General features: G+C 36.4%; 1 protein-coding gene across 4 annotated transcripts in view; it reads right to left on the bottom strand.

The window, feature by feature from the left end:
* The window catches only part of ncoa2 (nuclear receptor coactivator 2), a 97785-nt gene that overhangs the window by 54739 nt on the left and 30389 nt on the right, over nucleotides 1–12657 (bottom strand). For all 4 annotated transcript variants that reach the window (XM_073830372.1, XM_073830373.1, XM_073830375.1 and 1 more), the window contains exon 4: nucleotides 5718–5821. In XM_073830372.1, the coding sequence (XP_073686473.1) occupies nucleotides 5718–5821 (104 nt within the window). The remainder of the gene's footprint in view (nucleotides 1–5717; nucleotides 5822–12657) is intronic.

Genomic DNA, 12657 nt, shown 5'->3' with positions numbered 1-12657 from the left:
TAATAAACATGTTATGTATGTGAAATAAAAAGAATAAGTACAACTTACTGAAATCTGTATCCTGTCTCATTTAATCAGTGTTTCAACTGTGCAAAGACGTCCATATAACAGCTTAAAATGTTCTTCAGAAATTTTTTCAGGTCCCACAAATTCTTTGGTTTTTTTTAGCAGCTTTGTGTATTTGAACCCTTTCCAATAATGATTGTATGATTTTGAGATGTTTTGAGGGTTTTCTTTTTGGTTTCGTTTTAACGACCGCGCGAAACTCTCGGCGGCGCTGAGCGTGCATTCTACAATACCAGAGATTACTTTAACAAAACCATTTGAAAGTGAGTGGAAACCAACGGGATTTTGAAAAGCGTTTCCCCAGTGGAAATTACGCCACTGCGTGAGTGGAACTCTGCCGCTGAGTTATTATTTGATGTGAATGAATGCCGCGTTGTACAGTATATTGAGACAGAGGCGCCATGAATTGCATCTGACAGAATGTGCGCTGAAGATGAAGTTTAAATGGTTAAGTAATGTTGGAGAGAACGCCGAACCGGTCTGTGCAGTAATTAGGCTAGCAAAAGTTTTGTAAAATATAAATAAAATATAATTGGCTGAATCGTATAAATGCTGGATTAAGATCGTGAAGGGGGTCGAATCGAGATCGCGATCTTTTAACGATTAATTGTGCAGCTCTAATACGAGTCTCTTAGTTGTCCTCAGTGTGAAAAGATGGATCTCAAAATCATACAGTCATTGTTGGAAAGGGTTCAAATACACAAAAATGCTGAAAAACCAAAGAATTTGTGGGACCTGAAGGATTTTTCTGAAGAACAGCAGGCAGTTTTACTGTTCAGGACAAACAAGGGACTCATGAACAACTATCACTAAACAAACAGACAAACAAAAAATAGCTGTGAAACAACACGGGTAACAACACAATATTAAGAATCAGGTGTGTGTAAACTTTTGAACAGGGTCATTTTTAGAAATTCAATTTAATATTTTCTCTTGTGGACTATATGTAAACATCTTTTATGTGAAATATCTTATTCAAGTCAGTACTAAATAAAAAATAACATGCATTTTGTATGATCCGCCTTATTTTGGTAGAATAATTAACATTTTGCAGATTCTGCAAGGTGTATGTAAACTTTTGACTTCAACTGTATCTCAGCACATCCCTAGTATTTGTCAATCAGTGCTGGATCTTGCTAAAACTGACGCCTAAGATAGAAAAACAGATTAGATTTTAAAATGAGTAATATTAAAAACAAATTTCCAAGCAAAATAGGGAACTTTAATAGCTTGACCATGAAAAAAAAACTGGTATATAATATAAACATACATATATACATATACATATACATATATATATATATATATATATATATATATATATATATATCACACACACACACACACACACACACACACACACACACACACACACACACCTCTAATCCCTAGTCTTCAGTTACATACATTTATCAGAATTTGTGGTGAAAGCATCTTTACTGTGTTCACTTTGTGCGAAGATTATCTTTCTCGCCTGCTTGTGTCGGCAATAAACGAGCTCTTGTGAATCTCGGTGCTTCATAGCGTGTGACAGAAATTATATTGACGAGTCTTAATTGAAAGAACACAGCCTTAAGTCAAGCATTACCTATCAAGATGGTGTCAATTAGGCCTCTGAATGCAGTCGGGCCCCCGAGGGCCTATAGCGATCGCTATAAAAGCTGCTGTTTGCTTTAGAATGTGGAGCAGCAGCTCGGAAATCATTCTTTAATCTGCGGCGGAGCGTAATAAGCTCTAAATCTTTTTATCAGCAAAACAAACACAGCGCCTCATCCTAACGCAGAGAATTATTTCACAAACACTCGGCCGTGAAAAAAAAGAAAACACTCAAGAGAAGCTAAGAACAAACTTACATACTCCAGAGAGCAGATAAAGCCAGGGACGGAAAAAGCAGAGAGGGAGTGAGCGAAAAAAGCCCACAAGCCCCTGTTTGTGCACTGCTCTAGATGTGGCCATCTGGTGGGCACATTCAGCAAACATCGCAGAGTAAACACAGAGGAATGCCAAATCCACCTTTATTTAGCCAAACTTATGCAACTCTGTAAAAAGTGCTGATGGACGTGTATTGCGACATGAATGGAGCTGGGTGGGCCCGGCCCGGCCTCGCTGTCCCGCTGTGGGAGGTTGCATAACTTCCTATACAAAGGAGAGACCGGGTCCAAACTCATCGCGAGGTGCGGACACTGAACACGGACACACACCCGGTGGCACGGCGAGCTTGGCCACAAATCCCCGCACACTGCTTCGAAGAACACAAAGCTGCTTTAGCGGATCCTATGGCTGCTCACACTTCAGCTTCCATCGGCAAACAATGAGCTTTTTCATTTGGGCAGGGGGCCGTGCAGAACTGCGAAAGCTTTACAGAAGGCCTGTTTGTGTGCACGAGTGTGTGCGTCGAGTGTGTGCGCGCCCGGGCGACACTGGAGGGGCTGTTATGGGTGTCGGGTGGAAAAGGCCAGTCGGGTGAGTTTCCCCCTCTCTGGCCTTTTGTCACAAGTGGTTTTTAATTAGGTGCATTATAGCGTGCGGGTGTAAATTGTCCCTTCCTTCGGCCGTTTCAAACAGATGGAAGATCAAGCGCGCAAGCTCGCAGGCTATATTTGGCATCCGCTTCGTGTTGATTCGGTGACGGAGGATCTCGGAGGCTATAAATACCCCAAAGAGGAGAGGGTGTGAGAGAAAAAGATGGAGCGTCTGGATGGGTGGATTCATTCAGAGCTGGGCGCCCTGCCTGCTCGGCCGACCGACGGAAGTTGTTCGTTTGCACTGGAGAGAGTTGAACTGTTATTTAAAGGGATAGTTCGCCCAAAAATAAAAATGTATTTTTAAAAACCCTCAAAGTATTCACAAACCGACTTGAAAAAATAATGACTGGATTGTGATGACTTTGGTTGGACAAACAGACAGTTTTGGCTCAAACTCACGCCGACGGTTGAGACAGCATTGCATAATATGACAAGTTTGCACACAATGAATGAAAAACTGCTATATCAGAGCATATCTGTTTGATGTAGAGTTATATAAAATGAGATTAATGTATTTTAAAGTTTAAAGTTTCAGCATTTATTCAGCTAAAATTAGATCTACAAGTACAACTATTAAAAATTGTTGTCAGCATAAAAAAATAACATAAATATTAGAGGAAAAACATGAAAAATAGAAGTAGCTACACTTCCAGTCAAAAGTTTTTGAACAGTAAGATTTTTAATGTTTTTTAAAGACTTCTGCTTACCAAGCTTGTATTTATTTAATCCAAAGTACAGCAAAAAAGTACAATTTTGAATGATTTTTACTATTTATATAACCGTTTTCTATTTGAATATGTTTTGCAACCTTATTTATTCCTAAACTGAATTTTTAGCATCATTACTCCAGTCACATGATCCTTCAGAAATTATTCGAATATTTTGATTTGCTGCTCAAAAAAACATTTATTATTTAAGTTAAAAACAGCTGAGTAGATTTTTTTCAGGTTTCTTTGATGAACAGAAAGTTCAGAAGAACAGAATTTATCTGAAAAAGAAATTGTAACATTATAAATGTCTTTATCATCACTTATAATCAATCTAAATCATCCTTGCTAAATAAAAGTATTAATTTCTAGAATTTCTTTCCTAAAAAAATATATACACTGACTCTTTTTGAATGCTATAGTGTATAACATAAAAAACATTTTATTTTAGATAAATACTGATCTTTGGATCTTTCTATTCATCAAAGAATCTTGAAAAAAATGTACTCAACTGTTTTAAAAATTGATAATAATAATACATGTTTCTTAAACAGCAAATCAGCATGTTATGAATGATTTCTGAAGGATTATGTGACACTGACGACTAGAGTAGTGATGTTGAAAATGTAGCTTTGATCACAGGAATAAATTACATTTTAAAATATCTTCAAATATCTTCAAATAGAAAATAAATGTGTAAATAAAAATCTAAATGATAAAAATACAAAAAATTAGGGGTTGAATTGGGTTCATTTGTTATTCCTAATTTTGACATTACTTTTAACACTAGACATATATATCGGTTCAAAATATCGGTTATCGGTCTACTTGAACAGTAATAATCAGTATCGGAATCAGCCCTGAAAAACACATACCAGTCAACCCCTACTAAAAATTCTGGAAATGTAAAAATAAAGGTTGATCAATATTAATAAATACTATATTAATAATAATAATAATAATATGTAAATGATACTGAAAGAACACTGCTTCATTGGCTACGTTCAGACTGCAGACAAAAGTGGGCAAATTTTATGATCATATGTGATCTGTTTTTTTCTTAACAGTTTGAACAACAAAAACCACAGGAACCAGATTTTTTTAGAATTTGATTTTGGCCACTTCCATATACTTAATACATGTCCATGTTTTGCAATATAACCTCAGTCTAAAAGGTCATATCGAAATTAATGCAACTTTCATGTCACTCTAGATCGACATTCATTAAAAATCCATACGAGTATCCAAATCCAAAGATTAAACTTTTCCGGTAGTTCTTTCGTCACTTTGTTAATATGGAAGACAGCGGTGACAGCAGTCAGTGGAGGTACAGTGAGGTCTAAGTATTACAATGACGGCACTATCCACAAAACTTAAGCAAAACTATGAAAACTAGTCCTTATCCTCATCTTTACTCTCCATATTGCCAGAGCACGAATTTGCGGGCCTCAGCAGCAATTCAGCTTACAAATGAACATGTTAAACACTAAATTCAATGTCCATATCCATAGGGGCTTTTGCACTGGAAGAACCTTCATAGTTCCTAGAAGTATTGGCAGAACGTCCAGCTTTTTGATGTGCTTGCACTGCAGGAACTAGGAACATATTTAGTTCTAAGAACTCCGTTTGGGGGAACTAAATTAGCTCATACTGCAGAGTAGGGTCTAAAACAGTTCTTTAGAAACTACTAGTGTTTTAAGTGTATGCTGTCTGGCATTTTTAAAGCTGCGTAAAAAAAATTCTTTAAATTTCTTGCCTTTTTAAGTGTGTAAACAATGCGTTTATATCTCCATTATCACCGGATGTTGCGTTTGTAAATGCGGCGGATAAAGATGCCGCCGTCAGAAGCTTCAGAGTTCGTGCTGCTGGTGCGAATGGAACCAGGAAACAACCCGAGGGGAAAATTGGTTCTCTACGAACCACTATGCTGGCTATTTCCTAGAACTGAGTTCTTAGAACTCTGCAGTGAGAAAGCGCCTCATGTTTACATCCTTATGACAGTGTGTTTATGCTGCCTTGTTATTGTTCTTTTGCACATGCAGGTCAGTTTTGGGACTGTGATCAGTTCGCACTTTAATCTGATATTAGCCACATTTTAAAAAATAAATGTCAACAGTCCAAAACAAAAAATCTGAGCAACAAAACCGAATAGATCAGTAGGCTTGCAGTAAAAACATAGCAATGGAGACACATTGAGCATGTTTTTCATGCCAAAAATTGCACACATCTTCTCAACCGTCAGCTCATGAGCTCTATATTCAGCAACAAGATGGAGGAATTTGGAGATTTAAACATCAAATGGCAGCCAAATTTTAATAACGGATACAAAAAGGCATTCACTGTCACTCTGTCCCCATACATGGTTCACGCTTGGCTCTTCCTCCAGTGTAACCTAGTAAATAGAGCACAACAGACCCACCTCCAGCATCATTGGTCCAAGGGCATCTTTGTCAATAACACTTTGGCCTGTCGACGACACATCAGCCTTCTGCACTTCATCCTCATTGGCTGCAGCAGCTTTTTCTGCAGAGGGAGAGAGAGATGCAGAAATGAGATACAAGTCCAGAACATCAACACCACCGCCCATAATATTTTTCGCTATTTTATGTTAAATACCAAAGGGTGAATGTTGTTGCGGTCAAAAGTTTACATACACCTTTCAGAATGTGCAAAATGTTAATTCTTTTACTAAAATAAGAGGGGTTGTACAAAATGCATGCTATTGTTTATTCAGTACTGATTGTAATAAGTTATTTCACATAAAAAAAAAATGTATATGGAGAGAAAATAATAGTTGAATTTATAAAAATGACTTCAAAGGTTCAAAGGTTTACATCCCCTTGATTCTAAATAATTTGTTATTACCTAAACGATCCACAGCTGTTTTTTTTGTTTGTTTTATGGTAGTTGTTCATGAGTTTGTCCTGAACAGTTAAACTGCCCGCTGTTCTACAGCAAAATCCTTCAGGTCCCACAAATTCCAGCATTTTTGTGTATTTCAACCATAATTTTGAGATCCATCTTTTCACACTGAGGACAACTGAGGGTCTCATATGCAACTATTACAAAAGGTTCGAATGCTCACTGATGCTTCTGAAGGAAAAACGATGCATAAAGAGTCGGGGGTCGACAACTTTTTGAGTTGAATTGAATTAAAGATCAGGGTAAATTGAACTCATTTTCTATTTTCTGTCTTCTGGGAAACACGCAAGTATCTTCTGTAGCTTCTGAAGGGCAGTACTAAATGAGAAAAATATTTAGTATTTAGATATTTAGGCAAAATAAGAAAAATGTACACATCTCTTCTATTCAAATGTTTTCACCCCCGACTCTTAATGCATCGTTTTTCCTTCAGAAGCATCAGTGAGTGTTTGAACCTTCTGTAATCGTTGCATATGAGTCCCTCAGTTGTCCTCAGTGTGAAAAGACGGATCTCAAAATCATTCAAATACACTAAAATGTTGGAAAACCAAAGAATTTGTAGGACCTGTTCCTAGAACTGTTCATGACAAACAAGGGACTAATGAACAACTATCGCTAAACAAAAAAACACAGTTGTGGATCATTCCGTTAACAACACAGTATTAAGAATCAAGTGTATGTGATCTTTTGAATGGGGTCATTTTTATAAATTCAACTTATTTTCTCTTGTGGACTGTATTTAAATTACTTTTTTGGCTAAATATCTTACTCAGGCCAGTAGTAAATTAACAATAACCAGCATGTTGCATGATCCCTCTTATTTTGGTAAAATAATTAACATTTTGCACATTCCGAAAGGGGGTTGTAAACAGTTATTAAAAAGATATTGGGAAAAGCTGTCTGTGATTAAGATGCACATGCTAAAAATGCTTTTTGCATGTAAAAATAAATTTTCCACTTTGCAGGGAAATTAAGTTCATGTCAAAACAAGTCTAAAATATTATTCATGCTGGTGAATAGCCAGTGTTTAAAATCAAATAAATTATTTGACTAAAGATCTGCCATGACTCAAGTGACTCAACAACCCATAATATTCAGTTTTATGCAGGAAATACTATTACATCGGTCTCAGAATACACTAGAAAGCACAAAAGCAAGAAAATTAGGGAAAATCTTCCCAAAATGTTTTTGAACCTGCTAGTTTATGAACATCTTCACAAAAATAGAATTGGAATTCAACAGCACACTATTAAAAATTGTATTAAAAGATGTACATTACTCAAATTGTTTCCTCAATGATTTAACTAACCCCTTGCCCATCCTTTTTGAAATGTCATTTTCCATTGCAACTAGTAACATAGGCTTTCTTCCAATTTACGATGATAGCAGACATCCTAAAATATAATTAGCCACACTAGTTTTACCTCAGCATCCTTCCTCCTTGAATAGAGGACAAGTTAAGCGAAAATTGGCAACTCTCCCCTACTAAGTGAATACGGTTAATTTGGTCAGAAACTCAGACCTCGGTTGGAAACATCAACATTTTCATAAAATAACCTAAAACCCTTCATTAGATCCTGCAGCGTTTAAGTGTTTTATTTTCAAATTACATTAAAGACACTTCATGTGGTCCTGCTAGCTTGAGCTTATTAGCATTTCTTGAAAGGGCAGTTTTCTCTGTTTCTCTGCTCACTAAAGCGTTTAATTTCACACTGCACCTTTTTAAACCCCTTTCTCACTCTTTCAGATTGCCGTGCGCTTGTTGAGACATGTTATGGCACACATCCGGACCTTAGCAACGCGTGAGACAGAAGCTGTCAGGCTAAATGGGTGCATGTGAAGCCTCACATAACAGCCATGCAGCCAACAGCCCGGACATGAATGGAACCGTCAATACACACATGCGCTCTCACACACACACACACACACACACACACACACACTACAAACAAACCATTATATAAAGAAAGGAGAACATCATTCTTTCCAATAAAGTGACGTGATTTGAAAACAACATCGCCTGCAAAACAAAGCACTCAAGATGGAGCTAAATCTAGGAGGGAAACTGTGAATCTCAGAAAGAAAAAATACTAATTAGGGCTGAGTGATAAGACTATAATTATCTTAATATTTACCATGAATTTAGTGTAGTAACACTAGCTGTACCATGGTATTGTGGCAGAAATGTGCAACATTCATTTCAAATTTTATTATATTATCAGTGCAGACATGTATTGAATATATTAGGAGTAATGAATATAATAAGAATAGTTTTGTGTTTGTGCATTTTTACAAAATGTATTTTCATACAAATACCTATAAACCATATAGTTATATTTTTACCATGGTACTGTATGGTCGTAAGTGTGCTTATCATGATCTAAATGTATGCTACTATGGAAGACCAATGAATAATTTCAATACAACTTAAACTCTCAGAACAATACAATTTTACCTTATAAAAATTATGTTGGTACAATTTTTGCAGATGTTACGGTTAATGTTTTTGATAATGAACATACATTTATATCTGCATCCTTCTACTACTGTCAACTCAAACTACTGTCAAATGTGCATTTCTAAGAGATACATTTTTTTTATATTTTATTAATATTAGAAGTAAAAGATAAACGTTTTTTGTAGGGTATCAATTACTAAATTATGGCAAAAATTAGTAAGTAAGCACCATTTATTTTTGTCGTGTTGTCTTAAAAATTAATTGTTTCACTGTCATTAAACCATTTTGAAGATTTTTTATATATATATATATATAAAAACTATTCATGAAGGATGTAAAATGTAATCAAGCATCTTCTGAAGTGGAGTGTTAAAAATAAAAAATAAAAATTACAAAAAACAAACAAACAAACAAAAAAAACAGATGTAAATAATGCTGGGTAAGTGGCTAAACTCTATAAAAAAAAAGGAAAGAAAAGAAAAAGAAGAAAAAAACACTATTCGTGAAGGAGGTGAGATGTAATAAAGCATCTTCTGAAGTGGAGTGTTAAAAATAAAAATTACAAAAAAAAAAACAGATGTAAATAATGCTGGTAAGTGGCTTAACTATTAAAAAAAAGGAAAGAAAAGAAAAGAAAAAGAAGAGAAACACTATTCATGAAGGAAGTGAGATGTAATAAAGCATCTTCTGAAGTGGAGTGTTAAAAATAAAAATTACAAAAAAAAAAAAACAGATGTAAATAATGCTGGGTAAGTGGCTTAACTCTAGAAGTGGAGTTTTAAAAATGAATAAAAAAATAATAAACAAAACAAAAAACAAAATGAATAAAGATAAAATATATAAATAGTAGATGACTAACTCAAAAATATTTTTTGCCTCTGCAACTACCTGAAATAAAATAAGTTTAAGTACTAAAATTACTAAAACAAATGTCAAACAGAAACATTAAAAAACACACAAACATACAAATTAAACTGACAAAACCAAATTAATCAAATTTCAACTAAAATTAAAATGAAAAGTTAATATTAAAATCTAATTCAAAGCATTAATGTAACAGCATACGAACACCACTAAAATAACACTAACAATTTCTCCCGTCAGTAAAACATCCTCAATCCCACAATTCCCTTGACCAATCTAACTTCCTGTCTGTACCATCCATTAAAGAGAGTAGTCGGGATCATCAGTGGATGCAGTGGGCTCGCAGAGGACACGATAGAGAGGCAAACTGTGCTGGCATGATGGGTAGCCATATGGCAAAGAGAGAGGGCCATCCATCAGCCTCCCCCTCAGACCGTTCTGGGATGCTCCAAAAGCTTCTCTTCCCGTATATGTGCATATGTGTGTGTGTGTGTGTGTGTGTGTGTGTGTGTGTGTCTGGAAGAGATACGCATGCGTACACTCCTGATGATGAGTGGATGTGAGCGTGTTGTGTGTCAGCAGGTCTTTGCGGTGCCCAGCAGGGCCTGGTAAACCAGCACAGCTGCACCAGAGGTCCAGTGATAACTCATTCCGTCTCTCATTTCAAACTCGGCTCCAAAACTGCTTTGTTTCCCTCAGCCAATCCCCATCCAACAGAAAAAAAAGGCAGAAAGGATGTGAATCAGGCCATATCATTCACTTCAACAGCAGATGGAGTTTCTTGAGGCCTTTAGGATCTGCCCTATCAGTCACAATTCAAAGCCCCGCCCATGACTCTGCTCTCGACCAATCAGTGCGCAGCTTGATCGTGGATACTAGGTCATGACTCTCCATGGGAGAATTTCATATCTCATCATCTACTGGGTGTTGTTCAGTCTCTAAATTTATAAGCGCTGACTCACTAATGAACAAATTAAACGTGTAATTAAACATAATCCAGTTTGCAAAATCCAGTTTGGGGCACAAATGTGTAGCAGATGAACGACAGAATAAAAACACCCTGAACAGGTAAACGTCCAACGAATTGTGTTTTCTATGCAAAGAGGACAGAAACGGTTTTCTGCTGCAGTTTATTAGTCGTGCTTGCCAGCATAATAGCATTACTGTTATTATTAAAAGACGCATTAGGAGGCGGGGGTGAAAACTTTCGAACAGAATGGAGTGGAGATGTGTACATTTTTCTTATTTTTGCCTAAATATCATATTTTTTCCATTTCAGAGGCCACAGAAGATGTTTTCATTCCCCAGCTCTTAATGCATGGTTTTTCCTTCTGAAGCATCAGTGAGCATTTAAACCTTCTATAATAGTTGCTTATGAGTCCATCAGTTGTCCTCAGTGTGAAAAGATGGATCTCAAAATCATACAGTTATTGTTAGAAAGGGTTCAAATACACAAAAATCCTGAAAAACCAATGAATTGGATGGGAACTGAAGGATTTTTCTGAAGAACAGCGGGCAACTGCTCAGGATAAACTAGGGACTCATAAACAAACAAACAAACAAAAAAAAAAAACAGCTTTGGATCATTCAGGTAACAACACAGTATTAAGAATCAAGGGGATGTAAACTTTTGAACTGCATAATTTTTAAAAATTCGACTATTATTTTCTCTTGTGCACTATATGTAAACATCTTTTATGTGAAATATCCTATTCAGGACAGGTCAGTACAAAATAAACAATAACATGCATTTTGTATGATCCCTCTAATTTTGGCTAAATAATTAACATTTTGCAGATTCTGAAAGGGGGATGTAAACTTTTGACCTCAACTGTACCTCAGAGCACAACTTGCTGAGGAAAGGCGTGCTAATATTTTGCTAGGCAATTGGATATATGAAAGATCCGAGTCAGGGAAGGTGGACTCTTGACTTGGTAATGTGAGCAACCACCCACAGCATAGTAATGTGCAAAAAAATTACTCATAACACTTTAGCAACACCCTGGCTATCACTACACTTTAGTGTTATGGCGGCAATTTTCGCACAGGCAATGTTCATAAGTCTTTTTCAAAATGTAAACATGGTTTTAAAGAGACCATTGGAAACCAATGGAGATTTTAGGCTGGCTGAGAGTTTAATTGACCATTTACTTTCACTGTATGAAACAAACATCATTAGAAGTGAATGGTGACTGAAGATATGATTACATTTACTGATGTTCAGCAAATTTTTGCAATCAGAATCCTGTCATTTCAATACCGTGACAGCATGCATACGTCACGGAGACGTCTATTTGACGTTTGCATTTACACCTGCAAGACATATTAGTGTGTTTGCTATAGCACGTCTCCTATCAGATGTCAAATAGATGTTTATTAGATGTCTATAAGATGTTTATCGTTTAGAATGTGTGTAAAACTGACATCTTACAGACATCAGCAGATGCTTTTCAGATCAAGTGATCTTTGACAGACGTGTGCGATCTGGGTAGGATTTTAAACTTGTTGTAGTGAACTCCAACACAATATAAGGACACTTTAAAATAACATGAGCTGCTCTTTAAACTATGGTTAGTGTAGGAAAACCATGGTTAATTTCCGTAAGGGATTTCCCCATACAGATTTAACCTGGAAGAACATTCAAGTTCATCCCTATACTACTGACAGTTGACAATGGGCTATTTTTGTCTCTGAAATTTCACCAAAATCCCACTGTGACCACATTCTGAGGCTATCAGTTCCTAATATTCTGCTTAACATCTCCGTTTGTGTAACAAAAAGTCTTACAGGTTTGGAGTTAGGAAAATGATGCCAATAGGCTGCACAATATCTCGCATGCGATATCCAATGTGCATCTTGCGAGTAAAGCCGGTTCTGTAATCAGTAGTACATCTCCATCACATGTGCGCTTTCAGATAGAGCAGTGCTTTCTACACAGTGCCGTAATTCACTGACACTGGGGCCGTTTCTCAATTCCAAGAACGCAAAGAACGGACCTGTGTTCACATGGAGACCGGTTTTGCCAGGCTTCCTTGAAAGAACAAACTCGGAAGGACGCTATGTTCTTGTTGCTCAACTGACAGTCCCAGCAGGTAATGAGAAGTGAGATAGCAGC

This window comes from Garra rufa, chromosome 24 (genome assembly GCF_049309525.1).
Source record: "Garra rufa chromosome 24, GarRuf1.0, whole genome shotgun sequence".
In the NCBI taxonomy this organism is placed as follows: domain Eukaryota; kingdom Metazoa; phylum Chordata; class Actinopteri; order Cypriniformes; family Cyprinidae; genus Garra; species Garra rufa.
Note: the sequence above shows the minus strand (reverse complement) of the source record. Positions and strands in the feature narration are given on the sequence as shown.